At 39.8% G+C, this 21,156-nt stretch overlaps 1 protein-coding gene across 3 annotated transcripts in view; it reads right to left on the bottom strand.

Annotated features, from left to right (window-relative positions):
- Window positions 1-21,156, bottom strand: part of DNAJC6 (DnaJ heat shock protein family (Hsp40) member C6) — a 137,489-nt gene that overhangs the window by 33,020 nt on the left and 83,313 nt on the right. For all 3 annotated transcript variants that reach the window (XM_069478038.1, XM_069478037.1, XM_069478039.1), the window contains exons 2-5: window positions 14,925-15,075; window positions 13,826-13,875; window positions 13,570-13,718; window positions 3,830-3,952 (exon numbers count right to left, since the gene is read on the bottom strand). In XM_069478038.1, coding sequence (XP_069334139.1) covers window positions 3,830-3,952; window positions 13,570-13,718; window positions 13,826-13,875; window positions 14,925-15,075 — 473 coding nt within the window. The remainder of the gene's footprint in view (window positions 1-3,829; window positions 3,953-13,569; window positions 13,719-13,825; window positions 13,876-14,924; window positions 15,076-21,156) is intronic.

The following is a 21,156-nucleotide window of genomic DNA, read 5'->3' as shown; positions in this document are numbered from 1 at the left end:
GCACCAAAAATAATAGGCAAGGTCTTCTTGTTTAGGACTGGAAGTAAAGACCTCACATATAAGGTAAATGTTGCTTGTTGGGATATGCTATATATGTATTTCTCCCAAAGTATGCTCCTAGATTCATATAAAATTAAGAACTTAGGCCAGGTGCAGTGGCTCACACCTGTAACCTCAGCACTTTAGGAGGCTGAAGCAGAAGGATCACTTGAGACCAGGAGTTCAAGATCAGCCTGGGCAACATAGCAAGACCCCGTCTCTACAAAAAATTTACAAATTAGCCAGGTGTGGTGGTGCACGTCTGTAGTCCTAGCTACTGAGGAGGCTGAGGCAGGAGAATTACTTGAGCCTAGGAGTTTGAGGTTGCAGTGAGCTATGATTGTGCCACTGCACTTCAGCCTGGGCAACAGAGTAAGACCCTGTCTCAAAAAAAAAGGGGGGAGGGACTGCCCTGAATAAATCTGTTATGAACTGAATGTTTATGTCCCCCTAAAATTCTTACGTTGAAATCCTAACTCCAATGTGATGGTATTAGGAGGTGGAAATTTGGAGAGGTGATTAGGTCATGAGAGTGGCGTTCTCATGAATGCGATTAGTGCTCTTACAAAAAGAAACATGAGAGCTTGCTTTTGTCTATTTCCACTCTTGGTCTATGTGAGGGTAAAATAAGACAGCCAGGAAGCAGGCCCTCCCTAGACACTGGATCTGTAGGCACCTTGATCTTGGACTTCCCAGCCTCCAGAACTGTGAGAAATAAATTTCTGTTGTTTAAGCCACCAGTCTATGGTATTTTGTTACAGCAGCTCAAGCTGACTAAGACAGCATCCACGATCATCCCTGACAGATGGTGAGCCAGCCTCTTCCGGTGTCCTTTCAGTGACAGTGAGATGACCGATACTTGAAGTAACCCATTTCAGTTTACAGAGTTCTTCCTTACATTGAATATGTTGAGTGGAATTCTATTCCTCCATAGCTTCTACTCAATGACGCTCATTGTTTCCTTGCCTGAAAACAAAAAATAAATCTACTCCTTTTTCCCTGTGACAGCTCTTCACATATGTGAAATCCCCTCCCTTTCCATCAACACTTCTATTTCCTATTTAAAACAAACCCAATCCTTTTGGTTCCTCCTCATTTGATATCTCATTTTAATAGATAACATTTAGCACACTTCTTCTAAACAGACGCGAGTTTTAAAACAACCATCTTAGGTGTGCTGCCGAGATGTGCAACATAAGATATAAAATACATTCTGACCAAACTAGAGGGAAAATATCATTTTCCTTGGTCTGGGCACTATGCTTTTATTAACATAACCCCAGCCCAAAGTAGTATGAATGTAGGCTAAAACACACCATAACCTCTTATTCATCCTCTGTCCACTAAAACCCCTAGATTTTTTTTTTCAGAGGATCTGTTAAGCTAATAGACAAATATGTTTAATCTTTTAGAATCAGAATTCAGGACTTTACATTTATCTTGTATTTAATTTCACATTGTTAGTTTTTGTTAAATGACCAACCTGCAAGAACTTTTTAAATCCAGATTCATATGTGACTCTCACAATTCTAAGAAAACCAATAAACTTGATTTCTACATCTTTGTCAAAGTTGCAGATTAAAACTTAGGGTGACTAAATTAAACCTTCTCCCAGGAGGATGCTGATCCATTAATCACCTACCTTTGGAAGCAGATAGTCAGCCACAACTCAACTAAATGTACAACCACCTAGCTCAAAGTTCTCCATCTTCACTATAGGAAACTGAGAAATATCTTTCAGGTATCCAATAAACTATCTCAGCTAGTCTATTAGGCATGTTATGAAATGTTCTGTTGGTTTGATGTGTGTGGTCATAATGAACCAATGGGGACTCCTTTTTTTCTAAGAGTGTAAAATAATCTGCAAAACTTTACTAGAATTTTGCCTTTAATTATCATCAAGCTCAGCAGCCTATAACTTTCCAGGATCAGCCTCGTCTATCATTGAAGGAGTATCTCCTCTCTTCATTTGCCTGGCACCTCTCCTTCCTGTTTCCTCAGAGTACACAGGAAATCCGTACTGCTTCCTCAAGTGCTTGCAGCATTCTGTCACATAATTTAAGTCTAGAGAGTGAATCAGTTTTAAGACATATGGGGCCCTCATACTATCTCACTACCTATCAGCTTTGTCTTAATTACCACTGTTACATCCTTTCTAGCTTGCCATTTGTTCCCTCTGATAAAGGAGAAAGAATAAAGGAGTTAAGTTTATACTATGTGCCTCAAGCACTTGTTGTTGTCCTTATTCCAAACATAATTTTCTTCAAAGAGACATTTTTCTTAATCTTAATTCTTTTTAGAATTTAGGCTTCCTAAGCCTCTTTTAACAGATCTGTGGCCCTTGGATATGTGTTCCCTCCTTTTCTCTGTCATGCAGGTCTTTTTTTAAAAGGTTCAATTTTTTAATTAAAAGACTAGTATATGCTTATTATTTTTATAATCTAGTAGTATATTAAGATAAAAATAAGAGCTCCCACCCCCAGCTTCAATTCCATTTCCCAAAGGCTTGGCATAGATGTCCAACTTATGCATGTCCTCTGCGAGTGAGCCAATAGAACATATATTTTGTGGAACCATAATCCTTTGCTTGTCTCTTTTTTTCTTCTTTTTGGTGCATTTTTATTCTTTATGACCGTGTCATCAGAGGTCTCTATCAAGCCATCTTCCTTACGCAGTTGTCAGATATAGGCTCCCTGAATTTTTAAAAAATTCTTGAGTGAAGAGAAAATCACCAAATGCTTACAGCTGCTTAGTCCCTAAAAGTACTCTGTTCAGCTGCACAATCCGTTGTGCCTTGGAAAAGAAAACTCTTTGGTCTTTAACACTAAATTCCTACAAATACCAAGTAGTTTTCCTTTATTGCCAAGAGTTTAGGGGATATGAAGTAGAAAGAAGAAAAACTGATCTTCAACTTTCTTCCCTGTTTTAGCCAACTAGCTCTTCAAGAAAAGGCAGGAGGCAAGAAATCATCAAATAATATTAGAGTAAAAAAATACAACCTAAAGTCTATAGAAGCAATGAATATTTCCAGCATTTATGCTCAGATTCCATTTGCGTATTCATCTGTTCATGTATTCAAGCACTTGTTCAAACACTCATGCCTGGGGAACAAAGGTAAGAAAGGCACAGTTCTTTCCTGCAAGATGCTAATAGTCTGGTGGCAAAACAGGCAGGAGAAGAATTTATGATGATGCAGGGTATTAATTAGTAAATGCCACAGAAGACATCTGGACACAGTGGGAATGAATGTCCATATCGTGAAAATGCTCACAAGTCAGAAAGATTTTACTGAAATTTGAGCTTTAAAGGATAGGCAAGAGATCTGAAAAGGGTTGGGGAACTCTAGGAAGTAAATGGTCAGAAAAATCATCAGTCCCACTGGGAATTGCTCTAAAATATCTATGTGACGTCTTATTAGGGCACCAGTGTCTTTTTCTTTTATTTTTATTCAAACACAAACAGGAATAAAAAATAAATATGCCAATATGTTTACTTCAATTTCATTCACACAAAACTCAATGGCATTATTGCCTGTGCGGCCACAACTCTTGTTTCTATCCCTTTTATAATACTTGTCACATTCTAGTGTCCCCACATTATGTGGGTTGTGTACACATCTGCCTCTCCCATTAGTACTAAAGCTTTAAGCCAAAAGTAATGAATAACTATTGAATATGGGCTCAGTAAATCCTACTGAACTCAAATATGACCTGCCCTCCATGCTGTACAGGGCCATCCGTACTTGACCAAACCAAACCATCACCACCACCACCAACAAAAGGTTACTCACCAAGCAGTGGACAACACAGACATTTTTGGGATTCTGTAGTAGCCAGTTATACATATTCCGACACACAGCAAAGAGGTTGTGCAGACTGGGGGCCTGCCTGATGGGCCAGCTGCATTCTGAGACCTAAGGGAACAGAGCAAAAGGCAATGAAATCTCCCAGCGACTTTCTCGCCATAAGCAGGTACCACACCAAACAATTTCTTCTGGAAGTGATATACCCTCTTTTAACACAGCCAGGAAGAGTTGGGAGCAGGGTCCAATGCAAAAAGAAGAGGTGTTTAACACAAAAAAATTTTTAAGTAAAGAATTCTGCTTCAGTAAATGTATGAAAACACATTTTGAAATACACTTGAAATTAGATTAGACCATTTCAACTACATATTTGGATTTTTTCTATTCTGTAAGGTTATATATAATTTAATTTCTACTAAGTATAAAATGCTTTGATCTCCCTAACAAATGCTTAATTATAGGATTATCTTACAAATCCTGCACTATCGCTAATTTTATCCCAGCTCTCATGATAACGTGAAAAGTGCTGCAGAGTGAGCCAAAGGCCGACTTGTGCATGGATCTTACTTTTTTCACTTTTAATGAAGGGACACACAATTCACAGGGGTGGCCTTCAACATTTTTATTCATTTAACACACACATTCTTTTAACACATTATGGAGCATCAACTATATTCCAGGAATGCTGCTTGGCTCTGATTCATGCAACAATCATTTCAGACAGTTGTTAATATGATCCTCATTTTGCAGATAAGAAAACAGACTCTTGGAGGTTGTCTTGTCCAAAGTCACACTGCAGATCAGCACCAGTTCTACAGCCCAGGTCTTCTGAATATAAATCATCATGCTACAGCAGCATACTGGTTGCGATTATCATTTGCTGCAAATACTAGACATGAGCCTCAGTTGATTAGATATTTACTAATTTAACCAATAAACAATAAGAAGAAGCTTAAATTTGAACAAACATCATGACCACTTTCAGCCTTTGTTTTTTCATAAAGTGTGGTGAACGGTACCTACCTACCTACCTCACAGGGCTGCGGAGATTACATAAGAATGTACTTCAAGGGCTTAGCTCAGCATCTGACACATACAAAGTGATCAATAAATGGTAGCAATCATTATTGTTATTTTTACCAGGTAACTGCTAACACAAAGCCTTAGGGTCTGATAGAGCCGGCCATGTTTAAAACAAAATGAATGAAGTCCTGCATGCCAAGAGTGACAAGGCCTTGTTAAGGAGCTGGGAGAATATTTAAGGACAGGGACTCTCAGATTTGCATTTTCCAAAGATCTCTTGAGCTCTGTTATGGAGAATGGAGGGGAAGACAAGAGGTCAAAGGCAGGACACCAGTCATGAGGCTGGTGAGGAGTGGAAGTAAGGGATCATGGTGGCTCAGCCTAGCTGAGTGCAGTGGGGTGCAGACACACGTGGGAGATTCGGGACCCCTGGACACAGGACTCGGCTATGGATCACATGGTGGCGGTGCATGCGTGTGAGGGGGTGGACCTCAGAGAGAGTCGGGGAGGAAAGAGTCAAGGATGACTCCCAGGTTTCCGGCTTGGGTGGCTGGATAGAAGGAGAGAAGCAAGGTCCATTTACTAAGACAGGGAATTCTGGAGCAAGAACAGGTTCTGTATGGATGGTGTCATCAGAATATTGACACCTAAAAAAACCCAAATGTCTCAAATTCCTTATGTTTGACTGGAAAGGGAGGCAGGAAGACTGGTTGGCCCTTTAATGGTAACCAGATAATAACTAATCAAAACACAGATGGGAAATTATGTGTGATCTCTGTAGACCTGACATCTGAAAGCAAACGTGAAGTTTTTCTCTCTGGGGCTGCCAACAAAGCCCATTCTTTTTGGTTAACTTGTAACCTTTTTCTATAAGATGATTGTGGGGCAGTGGCAGGGGACCTTCCAGGTTACCCATTTTCATGTATCTTTGGCAATGACAGATATGGTTTATCATTTAAAGCGCTTGACATAGCCACTAAACAATCCAGGGTGATCCAGTATTGGGCCTCTGTCAATTTAGACTCTATAACGGCTTACCCCTTTTACCCTACATGATTCAGGGCTGTTTCTGCCTAAATCTTTACCCCCAAATATATTTCCTATTGATGTGTTCTCAAGGAATGGAAAGGACCTGTTGACTAAAAATATAAAATAACTGGGAAGATAAATTTTGCTGTCGGAAGAATTACAAAATGTACATTTGTACAAGCTGCTTCCTGTCTGTGATGTTTTTTCTTCCCTTGCTAAACTTCTACTCATCCTTCAAAACCCAGGTTCAAGTGCTCTCTTATCTCTGACAGTTTCTCTAATACTCAAACACAGAAATGTTTAGTCATCTTTGTACTTATGCCCTTGTCTATTTTTATTTATTACAGCTTTTATCAGTAGAACAATATGGTTAAGGCCACAGGCTGGGTTTTCACCCTGAATTTACCACATACTACCTGAAAGATGACCTTACTAACAACCTATCTAACAGAGGAAAATAAACTACCAAAGAGAAAGTAAGGGAAATAAACTCACAGCATATAATTGCCCCTTTAAAGAAAAAACTCACAGTACAACTGCCCTTTGCTGTGATTAAAACCCCTGTGGCCTAACTTGTTATCTCTAAGTTTCATTTTCATAGCCTTGAAGAGCCCTAAGCAGATAGTAGGGGTGCAAGCTCCCCACTTCCATTTTCACCAACACCAGATTCCAAGGACTGGAATAAAGTCAGCCTCACAGAGAAAATAAACAACACCTGCAACAACTTTGCCGCTGCTTCTCTTATCAGTCTGCTGAAGCAGAGGGGGGAAAAGCCATTTTTACCCTAAAAAAGCACCAAGCAACTTTCTTCAACTGCCCCAGCACTACCCTCCTAGCCTCTACCTTTTCTTCAGTGCTGTGGCCCCTCTCTCTCTTTCTTGGTATCAGAATCCTTTCTCCAATCTGCACCATGAGGTCCCCGCCCTAACACTACCTGATAAACTTTGGGCAAGTTACTTCCTCTCCAAGCCTCAATTCTCTCATGTAGAAAGTATAAAAGGGCATTATAGAATTGCTGTAAGAATTAAGTAGCACAACCTAAACATAGTAAGTGCTAGCTTATTGTTAAGCTGTACTGAATTAACTGTTTATATCTGTCTCCCCTTCTAGACACCGAGTTCCATGAGAAAAGAGACCATAATTTATTCATTTTTGTAACCCCAGTGTCCACTACCCATGTGTTGCTCACATGGAAGGTGCTCAGTGGGTATCTGTTGAGTGAATGGATGAGTAAAAGAATAAAGGAATGAACCCCATATGGCAATCTCGTTTTATAATAAGATTTACCTACATGTACAGTATCTTGAGGAAGGGACAGGTGAATCAATTTTGTTGTTGTTTTTTTTTTAAGACTGCAAGAGAGTAAAAGCATAGGAAATTTGTTTCCCCAGGCAATATTTTTAAAGGTTTTAAAAACTGCATGTTACTCCCACACACACCAAATGTCAATATCTGTAATGAGTCTCAGCTAAAAGTTGGCTAAATTATTCTTATCACAATAGGATAATAGCTCCAGAATCATTAAACCAATCAAGTAAATAATATTAATTTAAAGTACTCCATAATTATATATTTACTTGATATATAATTATACAACATTAAGCAAACATATAATTAGAATTTTTTTAAAAGCATGTGCTCTGTCTAAACAGGGAAAACATGAAAGCATAAACAAAACCAAAAAAAGAAATTTAAAAAGGAATTCAATCACTGCAAGCTATTTTTGTAGCTCGCTGGAGTTCACGGCTTCATGCAATAAGCACAACCCTTGGGTGTATGACACCTCACGATGCTGCCTCCAGCCTCCCTGAACACCTGGAGCTGCTGAGCATTGAGGACACCATATGGATTACAAGGCTGCCGTGATACCACCCATTGGGAAAAGAGGCCAAAACATCACTGGCTGGAAGCCATTCCATTTTCATCTCTCCATCGTGCCCAGCACAAGACAAAAATGGGCAGAAGCATCCATCTGCTAAGCCTAAGAGCTAAAGGGGCTTTAGGGAATCAGAGTGAAACGCCACATCCAGTGTTTGATGAATCTCACACTATTTGGGGAGCACAAGGGTATTTCAGTCAATCATTTATTGTGGCATTTTATTATTATCAATGTTAGTCATAGCTACCATTTACCGAATGCTGACTCTAACCAAGACAACACTATGAAATTTATTCCTTACGACAAACCTACAAAAAAAATTTTTTAAGAGTATTTGTGAGATAGATACTCTTATTGTCATACCCATTTTACACAAGAGAAAACTGAGTCCAAGGACAGGTAAAATGACCTGCCTAGGAAGAAGAACAGCTGAGACATGAACCTAGGGTTATTTTTAAGTTTAGGCCAGGCGTAGTGACTCATGCCTGTAATCCTAGCACTCTGGGAGCCCAAGGTGGGAGGACCACTTGAGCTCAGGAGTCCGAGGCTAGCCTGAGCAAGAGCAAGACCCTGTCTCTACAAAAAATAGAAAATTAGCCAGGTGTGAGGGAGCACGCCTATAGTCCCAGCTATTTGGGAGGCTGAGGCAGGAGGATCGCTTGAGCCCAGGAGTTGGAGGTTGCAGTGAGCTACAAGGACACCACTGCACTCTAGCCTGGGCAACAGAGCAAGACTCTATCTAAAACAAACAAACAAAAAAAAAAAAAAAAGTTTAAAATTTGTGTATATTATATGATTTCATCTCAATTAAACAAATAAAATTTGTGTACTCTCCATTATACTATGTTGTCTGATGACTGACTATTAACAATATTTCCATCTTACATTTGTGGAGTGGTTACAGCTTCAAGTGATGGCTACATTTTACCAAAGCTAAGCATTCAATTCATGAAAGGCTGCATGACTAGGATGATGTGGGGATGCCTGGCCAGGGATTGTTTTTCTACCCCGTTATTTCCTGTCCTGATTCTGATGCCTGGTGGCAGAAGGACAGATGAAGTATGAGCTGTAAAGTTACTCCCCTATGGTCAATCCCCCGCCACCAACCTCGAACCAAAGCAGAAACAAGTAGGAGCTGTGGTGACCTCTTTGGTGAGCTCTGGAAGGAAAGGGGGGAATAAGTTGGCCAACTTATCATGAGCCCTTTAAGAAATCCAAGTTGATGATATATTTTCTGAAAATCAAGCTGTTCTCAAAGGGAAAGAAACCCTACAAGACTACGTGGTTTAGAAATCATCAACAGGAAGGAAGAATCTAAAAGAAACAGCTAGACTACTGGTTTCTTTGTTACTAACAGGGCTCCTTCATCCTATTGTCCTTCCTGGATGGGCAGAGGGAAGAAGAGAGCCAGAATGACGTTGTAATAGTATTAATCACAACTTAAGAACAGGGCCAGTTTAGATTCAGCGCTGACTCACCCCGTTTTCCATTTACTGCCAACAGCAACACCAAGAAATGTATAAAGTAGTAGTTGCTGATATTCTGGAGCATGGTAATAAACCTTCTGTGCAGAAACTGAACCCATGTCTACCCACATAGACACACACACACACACACACACATACACACAGAGTGGATGAGTACAGTGTGTATGTTGGGGATAATGAAAAAGGTTTGAGTATAGATAGTGGTGATGGTTATACAACACTGAATGTAATCAACGCCATTATATTGTACACTTTCAAATGATTGAAAGGATGTTTATGTTATGTATACTTTACCACAATAATTTTTTAAAAGGAGTGGAAGCAGATGGTTAGACTCTCCAAAGCCCACCAAAGGATCTAAATACAGAGTGGAGTCATGGGTCTTTTAAACTTAGATTAAGAACATCTGATTTAGATGATGCACCTCATTGGTCTCCAGGACATTGCTGTCAGCATCAGTACTTTTATTTCCTCAAGGTGGATATCAGCTGTGAAGAGCCAAAACCTGAGGTTCATTGCCTCCTTTGCAGTCCTGAATAGGTATCCCAGCACCTCACTTTGAATGCAGGGATAGCTGCCATGCATTGTCTTGAGTTGGATCCTCTGCTAAACTGAGACTAAACAGAGAGTCCTATTTTAACATCCTGTTACATATGCAAATACTGAGGAAATTGCTATGTGATTATTTCATATGATTCTTGTCAACCAGTGTGGCTCCTAAGCAGAAAAGTTAATCAAAATACAGAATGATGACCCTCAGCAAAATAAAATCTTCCTGGACACAGCCTATTTCTACCACCACCAACAAACTGCATCCCCAAATATACCAACAATCATATAAAGCATAACGTGACTGAGGCCAGGTTTTAAGGCACAGAAATATATGATGCAGACAGAGCCAGACTCTCATGAGTCTATAAATAAAACCAGTTCCCATGTTTGGTCTTTACCAACACTGGTATTTATGGAAGACTCTGCCATCTACATTCATTAAAATAAGGTTTAACTGCAGGCCTAGCATTCCACTGAACTGCAACGAGGCAGAAATGGTTCTAGTCCTCATGGACTGGAAGAGGAAAATGAAGAAAACATTTCTAAATCATGCAAACAATGATATGCAAATCAATTTACAGTGTTAGTGCCAGGGAGAGAAAGGCCTAGGGGTTTGAAAAGAGATGAAGCCAAATCAAAAACAGAGCTGACATGAAAATACTAAGGCTTTGGGACTGTTTTCCTGAGATGCAACTGAGGGTTGAGGGAGACAGGCCGGAGGATCCAGTTCCATTCTGCCAAATTCTGGTACTGTCTGGGAAGGACTAAAGATGTAGTGCGATCCTGTGTTTCAGGGGAAAGACTTGGAAAAGCCCCATGGCAGGTGGAAATCCTCCCCTTGACAGAGTCGGGCTAACAAAGAAGGGGTGGAGGGTGTGTGGCCTGGGTGGCTTTCTAGGGAGAAGGAGGTACTCATGCAAGGAGACAGTGTGTGGTGGCGGAGGGCAGGGTGGGGGCTGAGCCTGGGGTCTCTGGGCAATGAAGAACAGTAACAGATGAAGCTAGAGGAGGAGGTAGAGGCCAGATTATGAAGAGCCTTACAAGACACATTCTACAATTTGCAGAGACAAGAGATGGGCGCACTCCTTTCACTTCTACAAGTCTTGCTCGGGCTTTAAGGTCCAGCGGTCACAGCTATCTCCCTTTACTAATCTCCCTCAGAAGCTGTTGTAAATATTATTCATATTTGCCTCCAGAATGTCCAGGGTATTCTCTCCACCTAGGCTTAAGTGCCTTGAGAACACGAACCAAATATTTATTTTATATCTACAGAGTTCAATAATTCTTGGTACATTCTTTCTTTTTTTTTTTTATATATTTTATTTATTTTTTTTTTTCAGCTCATTATCGGGGGTACAAAAGTTCAGGTTATATATATTGTCCATGCCTCCCCATCCCCCCGAGTCTGAGCTTCAGGTGTGTCCATTCCCTAGACAGTGCACATCACACTCATCATGTAGGTGTGCACCCATCCCCTCCCCCCACCCCATCCCCCCCAGTCAGAACTTCAAGCATGTCCATTCCCCAGGCAGTGCACATCGCACTCATCAAGTAGGTATACACCCATCCCTTCCCCCAGCCCCCACCTCTGTATGATACCCAATTGGTGTTATTTCCAAATATGCACTCAGGGAAACCAGTTTGCTGGTGAGTACATGTGGTGCTTATTTTTCCATTCGTGGGATACTTCACTTAATAGAATGGGTTCTTTTAAGAAACATTGATTAGCCATGCTGGGCACTGTTCTAGGTATCAAATAAAATAAACACATCCCTGCTCTTCACGGGCAAGTAAGAGCAGCCCAGGGTAAATGTTCAATATGTCATTTCTGATTCCTTTGGTAAAGTGTTTAAGTCCAATCACAAAATCTTTAGTTACACTAATAGATGCCTTTCTTTAAAGATATCTTTACAGAAATTGCTTTTTATAAAGACTATACAAAGAGACATCTTCATATGCATGAATGCTTCTATTAATGTTATTATGTCTTTATTTGCTTTCAGAGGGAAGATGTTTTAGGCTATCACAGATCTTTCAAGATCAAATAAAATTTCTATGAAATATCATACAGGATATTTCACAGTCCTTCAATTATGCAAATGATGGCCCTGACTTAGTCTCCAAACAAGAAAAATCAACTCAAAAGATTTGCATTGAGTTAGAAACAGAATATCTACCCACATTTTTGTTTGATGTTAATTCACTTGCGCTGAATTAGGAATGGAATAAATGGAATAAAAGTTGGAAGATTAGTTTATTACAGTGGATTTTAAAGAGCTGCATTTATAATCTCCATTATAGAGTGGCAATTTAGATCAAACCAGTTCAGAATGGTTTTACCAGTGCTTCTCGAAGAATGGTGCCCACAGCAACATCAGGAGCAGCTCCTAGGAAGCTGTTAGAGATGCGGAGTCTCACTCCTCCCCTGTCCTACTGAATCAAAAGTCTGTGTTTAACAAGCCCTGCAAGTGATTCTGATGCACATTAAAGTTTGAGACTGTTCTTAGAACATGCTAAAAACCCAGTCTTTAACAAAACTCTCCTAAATCTTATTTAATGTTAGGGCAGCACATGGTCTTAGAAAGCATACAGACCAACCTTCTTGTGTGTTTTACAGATCTGGAAACTGAGGCCCAGAGATTATCAATAGTAACTGGAATTTGGAGCAAAAGGTGTTCCAGCATCAAAGCTGAGATCCTAGAAACATAACACCGTCAACCAACTAACATTTCGCACATTTGAAATCAAGTTTCACTTTTAAAGGTCCATGTATTAAAAGCCCTTCCTATTTATTAATACACCCAGATGAAGTTGCAGACACAATCGTATCTAAAAGCTAAGTCAAAAATATTTGAAGATGCTCTCAAGACAGAAAAAGCCTGAATTTAATAAGCAAAGAATTCAGAAGCCACAAATATCAGGCTTGGTATCAGACTCAATCATAAGCCAGCTCAAATAGTTTCTTAACCAGCTTGAAACTAGGAATATTTCTCTGCCTAGTTCAGAAAGTGCCTTAACAGGATCATGCAGAGCTTCCAAGTAACATTGTCAGCTCAGAGTAACAGTTAAGAACACAAGCCTTAAGCCCCTCGAGCGAGTTACCTTAACTCTCTGTGCCTCAGTTTCTCCATCTACCTCAAAGGACTGTTGAGATAATCAAATGGCATATTGCATGTAAAGTTCTCAGCACAGTGTAAATGCTCTATAAATAGTGGCTGCTGCTCTCACTATTAATATTAGGAATAGTATTACCAAACCTACAGTGAGGACTGTTTATATGCTACCCTTCACTTACGAAAGAGGCGCCTTTATTTGAATGTCAGAAATATATTTCCATTAATACTGGTGTTTCTGGACTGGTCTAGCCACCACTGCCTCATCTGATGCCCAAGTAGCAACACGAAAAGGTCAAAGGCCTTGGTATTACAGGATAAGGTTAGCCAACTGCCCTATGGAGCATTTTAATCTCCACCTTGAACCTCACGAATCATGTGCCAAGAAGCCACCAACAGATTTGAGACCCCAACTTAGATGGTATTTCACTAACAGACACATTTTCCTATAAACGTCCTCACCCAAGGAAAATCTTCAGAATATCTCATAACTGCCTAATAAATATTTTGTGTGTAGAAATGTTCAGAGTGTTATAGTTTTTCAGTTTCATATGCCTAAGGGAAAGGCTCTGAAGATCTCTTGTAGGCGAAAAAAATACCCTGTTATGTCTTCAACAGTGCAATCCCAGGGCTAAAATTCCTTACCCGGCTGTGAAACTTGGCAGTTCGATAAGACTTAGGTGACAGATTGTACACCGTGTAGTGGTCAAGATGTCTGGAATCCAAAAAGCTCCGAATGTCATCAACCTGATTCCTGAATCCTATGTCAACATTGTCCAAAGGAAAGGACATCACTAGGAGAAGTCACACAGAAAGAAGACAGGTTAAACAGGTCTGCCATTGCAATGGGCAGCAATTGAAAGTTGAGCTAAAGAGGAGTTAATAAAAATGAGAAACTTACCAATAATTCTGGAGGTAACATAAGTGAAGTCTAAATCTCCCTTTGTGTAGCTAAAAGTGAGGAAAGAAAGGGCATTCATGAACATGATCCAAATATGCCAAGATGACTCTCTTTAAATCACCTGTACTCATAAATTGGGACACTTCTGTCTAGTGGGCATATTTTGACTCCCCTCTAACCCTTTTCTCTAGAAAGGACACATCATCAAGAGAAGACAGCCCACAACCTCAGGGGTATAAACATACTACTCCAACTGGTGCGTCCCAATGGCCTCGTAGATGCCACTTCATGAAAAGAATCAATCTCACAATAGAAAACATTGCTTATTTTTAACACTGATTGTTCCAGCTTTTTTGCCTACATGGAAATATCTCCCATAATTGTAAGCAGCTAAGGGGTAGAGAAGAAGTGATTGCGAAACAATAAATGACACCCCTTTTCTGCCTACCAGGCCCTGGTTGGAAATTAAAGATAACATATCAGACTTGACATTTGAATTTATGATCTGATATAACATATTGTAAATTACAGTGATCCCAGAATTTTCTAACATCTAAGAATAAAAAATAATTCATATGGCCTGCTTGTAAGAAGTTTCATATGGTGAAAGAATAGAAAACTTCTCCCACTAAATGAATTTTAAAGGGCTAGTAGGATATGAAAACAATGTTCTGTTTTGATTACAACCCACAGGTATTGCTTATTCAAACTGCATGTGCATTATTTAGCTCTTCAAACCACCCAAAGACACAAATCCTATCAGGGTATAACACTAAAACTCAAAGAGGTTAATTAACTTGCCTTAGGCCACATGGGTAACAAGGGCAGATACTGCATTAGAACCCAGGATGTTTGATTCTAAAACCAGGGGTGGCAAACACTACCCTCTAATATAACAATGAGCTGAGTCTTCCCAACCTATGCTTGAATTTTCTAAAGGACTCAACTTGATGGCTTCAGTAACATTCCTCAGCTGATCAGACCCTATGTAATTATATCACAAAATGAACACTCTTTGTGCCAGATAAGCATTTGGCAGGTAACCAGGTCCTTTGAGGGCACGGGGATCCACTAACTTAACCAGGAAAAATATGCGTACCTGGTAACAGATTGTATAACTCTAGAAGATGTGTCTTTCAGGGTATCTTTCAAGTTGTCCTTTAAGTTACTAAAGAGCCTCCCTGCACCTCCTTTTACCATGTCAAAGAGACCTCCCCCATAGCTGGGCTCCATGTCTGGAGACGAGGCACCTGCCAAGGAAAAAAAGAAAAGGAGGTGATAGCACAGAATACACTGAAAACCAATCCCTCTTCATTCCTGAAACATACACAGACTGTCTCTGGGAGTCTGGGACAGATGCTCCTGGAAGTTATGTCCTGCTTTGAGAATGCATGGACTCTGAGTTGTAGTGATGCTGCTGGTCCTCAGAGGAGACTAAAGTCAGTTCCTCATTCAGTCCCAGGAACAGAAACCTCCAGAGCTGCACTCCCCAATACTGTAGCTACTAGCCACATGTAGCAAGTGAGCATTTGAAATATGGCTGGTCCAAATTGAAATGTGCTGTCAGTATAAAACACAACACATTTCAGACTTGGAGCCAAAAAACAAACAAACAAAAAAGAATGTAAAATATCTCAGTATTTTTATATTGATTACATGTTGAAATAATATTTTAGATTTACTGAATTATATAAATTATACCATTAAAATTAACTTCACCTGTTCCTTTGAACTTTTTTAATGTGGATACTAGAAAACTTTAATTCCATACGTGGCCTGCATTACATTACTTTCAAGCAATGCTGGTCCACAGAGCGGCCGGGGAAGAGCAATAGTCAACTTCAGTGAGTCCAGGGCCCTCCTTTGCCCTTTGATGGAGCTGACTGTGTTAGAAGCCCCATTCTATGGCTGTGCCTCTAAGCAATAGTCCATTTTCATTACGAAAAATCCCTTCTGAAGGAACTTAATAACAGCTTTTAGGTCTTAGGATGCATGATGGTCATTAGTGTTATTTGCCAAATATGCCAGGTTCTCCTTCCTCACAACTTCATAAAATTGTGCTTTCTGGTCCCTTATGCTCAACTCAAGTCCAGGGTTGTTCAGTCTCAGCACTACTGACATTTGAGGCCAAATACTTCTTTGTTATGTGTGTGTGTGTGTGTGTGTGTGTGTGTTGAGGGGGGCTGTCCTGTGCATTGCAGGGTGTTTAGGAGCAACCCTGGCCTCTATTCACTAGATGCCAGTAGCACCTGCCCCCGCCCCGCCACTCCTGAGTTGTGACAACCAAAAATATCTCCAGACATTGGCAAATATTCCTGGGGGGGGGGGGCGGAATTACCCCTAGTTGGAAACCATTGCTTTAGCCTAAGACGTGTGAGTGGATGCATTGTGTATCACTTCCAGATACAACATTAAACTGTTAGTGTGAGATTCTCCATTATTCTCTCTCTCTCCCTCCCTCTCTCATTATCTCATTCTCACTTTCTCTTTGCCATAGCAACCAGGAAGGTTTGAGATTGTTGCTGCTGTGTCCAGAATTCCTGGGTCCCAGAGTATGGAGCTATGTGGCAGAGCTCCGAGCTGATCTTTGATGAATACTTAGCATGAGAAAGAAACACCGCTTTGTTGCTAGAAGCCAACAATATTTTGAGAATGTTCATTATTCTAGCACAACCCAGCCTATACAGACTGATACAGGCCTGAGGTGATGGATACCCCAGTTACCCTGACTTGATTAATTCACATTATATGTCTGTATCAAAACATCACATGTACTCTATAAAGAAAAAAGCTGTTATGTACCTATAATAATTTTTAAAAATAAAATAAAATATTAGGATTCCAGGCCAAAAAAAAAAGACTGCTGCAGGAATCCATGCAGAGCAGGAGGCTAATGTAAACAGTGGCCAGGGAGGACTCTAAAGCCCAGCAGTCAAGAGCATGAGTCATTCTCACCTGGGTTCCTGCCCAGCCTTCCTACTCCCAGCTGTGTGATCTTGGGAAGTCAGTATTTCTAAGCCTCTTTCTTCCCATCTATAAAATTGGGATAAAAATAGCGCCTACTTCACAGGGAAAGATTAAATAAGTGCATATAAAGCTGTTAGCACAGTATCTAATAAATCTAGGGGTCAATGGATTATAGCTATTACTCTATTATGCCACACCCTGAAATTTCTATATTGATGACATTTTTAATCTTTGTTCATTTTTCAACTATATGATGACAAAGACAAGAATCACAGCTATTCTTTTTTTAAAAAAAAATTGCAATATATAATATTTTAAATGAATAAAGAATAAAAAAATACTCATGTATTAGGACCTATAATTGCTAACACATACATAGCACTTACTATCTGCTGGGTATTATTCTAAGCATTTCACCTATATCATTTATTTAATCCTCACAGCATCCCTATAAAGTAGATAATATTATTATTCCCATTTATAAATCAGAAAACTGAGGCACAGAGGTTAAGAAACTTGTCTAAGGGCATACAAGCTATTAATAAATAAATAAATGGCAAAGTTGGGATTGAGTCCAGGCAACACTTCCAATCACATCCTTCTTTCTTCTCCTAATACCATCCTTAATTTTATACTTACCATTCCAATTAATACCTTTAAACTTATATTACATATGTTTAGATCCATAACAAACATATTAATATTATTTTCCATGTTTTCAAGCTGTACATACAGGGTTTTCTGTTTGCATTCTTCTGCAACTTTATTTTTTTTCATTCACCACTGTTTAAAATTCTTCTAGGCTGGTACCACATGTAGCTTTAACTCACTTAATGTATGTTTCGATTATCCCATTGATAAACACTGTTTGTTTGTTATAACAAACAACACAGGAACACATACCTTTGATTACATATGGGAGACTCTAGGTTGTATGTAGGAATGAATTTGCTAGTAGGTAAGATGTGCACATCTTCAAATTTCTAGATCTTGACAAATCATTTTCAAAGTAGTCATATCAGTTTAAACTCCTACAAGTAGTACATATGAGCTTCCCCACTCTATGTTCTCCTTAACACTTGGTATCATCAAACTTTACATTTTTTACCAATTTGGCATGTATAAGTCAATATCTCATTTTGGTCTTATTTTGTGATTTCCCTGATGACTGGGGAGGTGAGGTATCTTTTACTGTGTTTTTTGGCCAGGCAGCCATTCTTTAAATCATATTTCAGGTACCTACCATTTAGATGCTCACACATATACCTATAAATGCAAGTTGACTGTCATATTCTTCCATTGTGATCACAAGAGCTACTGATGGCACTCATGGCAGACATTAGTAAGAGGTAGAGCTCACCTATGCAACAGGAACTCGGTTTGGACCTCTATGATAGCACAGTTTCATATAGTTGGAGTGTTTATTATTCCCATTTTACAGATGAAGAAATGAAAGCTCAAAGAGGGAAAGTAACTCACCTAAGATCTCAGCTAACGAGTGGAAGAGCCAGCAATTCAAACCCAGATCTGTGCGATTGATTCCAAAGCCTATGTTCATCTACCATTTCACACTGTTCTACAGCTCCACAACAGCTCGGGGTTCCAACAGCTATAAGCAAGATGGTCCTTACCTGCCTTGTACACAACTGCCTTTCTCCTATCCCCTGCCTTCTCCACCTCCCACCTGCATGCCTTTCATCTGGCTGCTCTTAGCAGCAGATGTCCCTGCAATAAGCACCGTCATAAATCACTGCATCTGTCAGATCAGCCAAACCAATCTCATTATGTGGGCAGCTAGAGCCTCTGTCGCCCTTACTGCTTCACAGCCCTAAATAAAACACCAGCAGGGGGTCTGGTGGGCAGCTCCACAGACATGGGTTAGTGCTACGAACCTGAGAACATTCTCTTGTGTTCAGTTTGCCTACGAGACAGCGCACATTATTTCCTTTTAAATACATCCCTGTGTAAAAATCTGTATTGTGATTTCATTTTAAATATGGTGAGGACAGAGCAGTATAAAATGTTTGCAATTCCCCCCTTTCCATCCATAGTTAGCACTTCAGACTGGAAACCTTCTTCTGATATATCACTGTTCTAAGAGATGACACAAATTGATTATCTAAAAGTCTTTCCAATTCTCAATTTCATATTGGAACAGAACTCCGAGGCACCAACCTATTAAAAGATATAAATATCCTTGATTATCTAAAAATCAGACTCTCACCATCCCTCAGGCTGCATGCTCTGCTTGTTAGAGCCTTGGAATGCTGCAGAAACCAGAACAACTTGCCAGAGTCCATTTGTAACCTTCATATACCCAAATTGTACGTTGAACTGGCCAGGACACACAAAAAAAAGAAGAGGGAGGTTATCTGATGTTGCAGGTACTTCAGGGTAGATATTCTGGCTTTCCCTGATGAACTACATAAGTGCCAAAAGCGCAGATTTTGCAAAGGATATTTTAGCCTCAGCTTGCTGAAAGAAAGGGCAGAGAAGTTCTAAAAAATGACACATCAAATAGGGAAATGCTGCAGTCAGAAAGTGACATGCAGAAGAAAAACAAGAACCACAGTAGATCAGGTTAACAAACTACGGCCCATGAACCAAATGCTGTCTACTGCCTGTTTTTGTACAGTCTGGGGAAAAACAATGACTTTTACATTTTTAAATGATTGAAAAAAAGTCAAAAGAAGAATAATGTTTCATAACTTGTGAAATTGTATGAAGGTTGAATTTCAATGTCTAGAAGTGAAGTTTTATTAGAATACAGCTAACTTATTTGTTTAAGTACTGTCTATGCATGCTTTTCTGCTATGACAGCCAAGTGGAGTAGTTCTGACAGAGACCTTAGAGCCCACAAAGTCTAAAGTATTTATTATCTGGACCTTTGCAAAAAAAAGTTTTCCAATCCCTGTACCAGAGAGTTGACAACACTTGCACTCCTAAGTTAAGAATACAGAGGCTGCCCTCTACGACATCTTTCTAAATTCTTTGGCTAAAATGGCACTCAGGGGGAAGAACACTCCCTGGGCTTAGTAAAGGGATTTGAGAGTCCAAGAGGGGGGGAGTGGGGAGGTCAGAGTTGAGAGAGGATGAGTGTGCCATCCAATGAGAAAGGTCCAGGTCTCTGCCTCTAAGACTCCAAATCGATTCTTGTTCCATGATGTCTTGTCGTTTTAAAATCTAAACCCACAAAAGACAAACATCAGAGAACCTCACTCTGCCCTCTGAGTCATTTCTAATAATGTAATAAACAAGTTTTCCTTGGGATCCCTGATGCTTAGGAGACTAGAGGCAGTATCCTATCCTTCCAAGTTGTAGGAACTCACCACGTGTATAACCTGACCAGTCTTACTTGCAGAGTGACACAAAATTTATTTCTCCTGGGAGAGAAATTTCTGCCTCCCACTGGTCTACTAGTTAGCTGTTTGATCATTTATTTGTATCAAGCTTCATTCTCAAAGAGATATGAGCTGATTCAATAGTTATTTGGAAATTATATAAAGAGGACAAGAACAAATGTTAAGGGTGGTCTTATACTGCCTCAAGGTAACCAGAAATACAGGAAAAGTAGGTGTGGCTACTTTTCATAAACATTTCATTGACTTGTTAGTCATGGGAAAAACACTATGAGAATACCATGGAAGGGGAAGGAAAAGATGACAAAGGTCTTGCCCTGGAAAATCCACAAAGCACAGTGGTCTTTCCCCCAGATTCCCCGACTGCTCAGACAATATGCGCTTATGACACCCTGGGCTGTGGATAATTCCACTTGGTGACCCCTGAGAAAGGTGCTCCCCCATAAAGCTGTCATCAACAGAAGGATAGCATGCAAATACTTAGCAAAAAAAGATGTTCATCACAGTATTGTTTATAATGGCAAGAGGCTATAAATGATGTATTTTGTTCAATATTAGGGGAATGGGTTAAGTATCCCTAAGAATGCCGTATACTTAGCCATTAAAGTCACCCTGTAGAAGAGTACAGAAGCTTATGGCACAGGGCTAAACGAAAAATAAGTAGGATATAAAACATGCACAGTACAACCTCATTTTTGTAAAAGAAAAATATTTGAGTTTAGAAAAAGAATTCAGAGGATATAATAACTATAAAATAATAATAACTCAAACTTACTGAATGCCTATCATGTACTAGACCACTGATCTAAATTCTTTATAGGTAGTAACATTTAATCTTCACAACCATGCTATGAAGGCAGTATCATCGCCATCTTCATTTTACACCTGAGGAAACTGGAAGGAGGACCCATCAGCAATGTGCCCCAAGTCCCACAGTTAGTAAGCCAGGATTGGTACCCAGGTAGGCTGCTCCAGAGTCCAGGCTTTTATCCACTCCATTCTCAA

This window comes from Eulemur rufifrons, chromosome 8 (genome assembly GCF_041146395.1).
Source record: "Eulemur rufifrons isolate Redbay chromosome 8, OSU_ERuf_1, whole genome shotgun sequence".
Taxonomy (NCBI): domain Eukaryota; kingdom Metazoa; phylum Chordata; class Mammalia; order Primates; family Lemuridae; genus Eulemur; species Eulemur rufifrons.
Note: the sequence above shows the minus strand (reverse complement) of the source record. Positions and strands in the feature narration are given on the sequence as shown.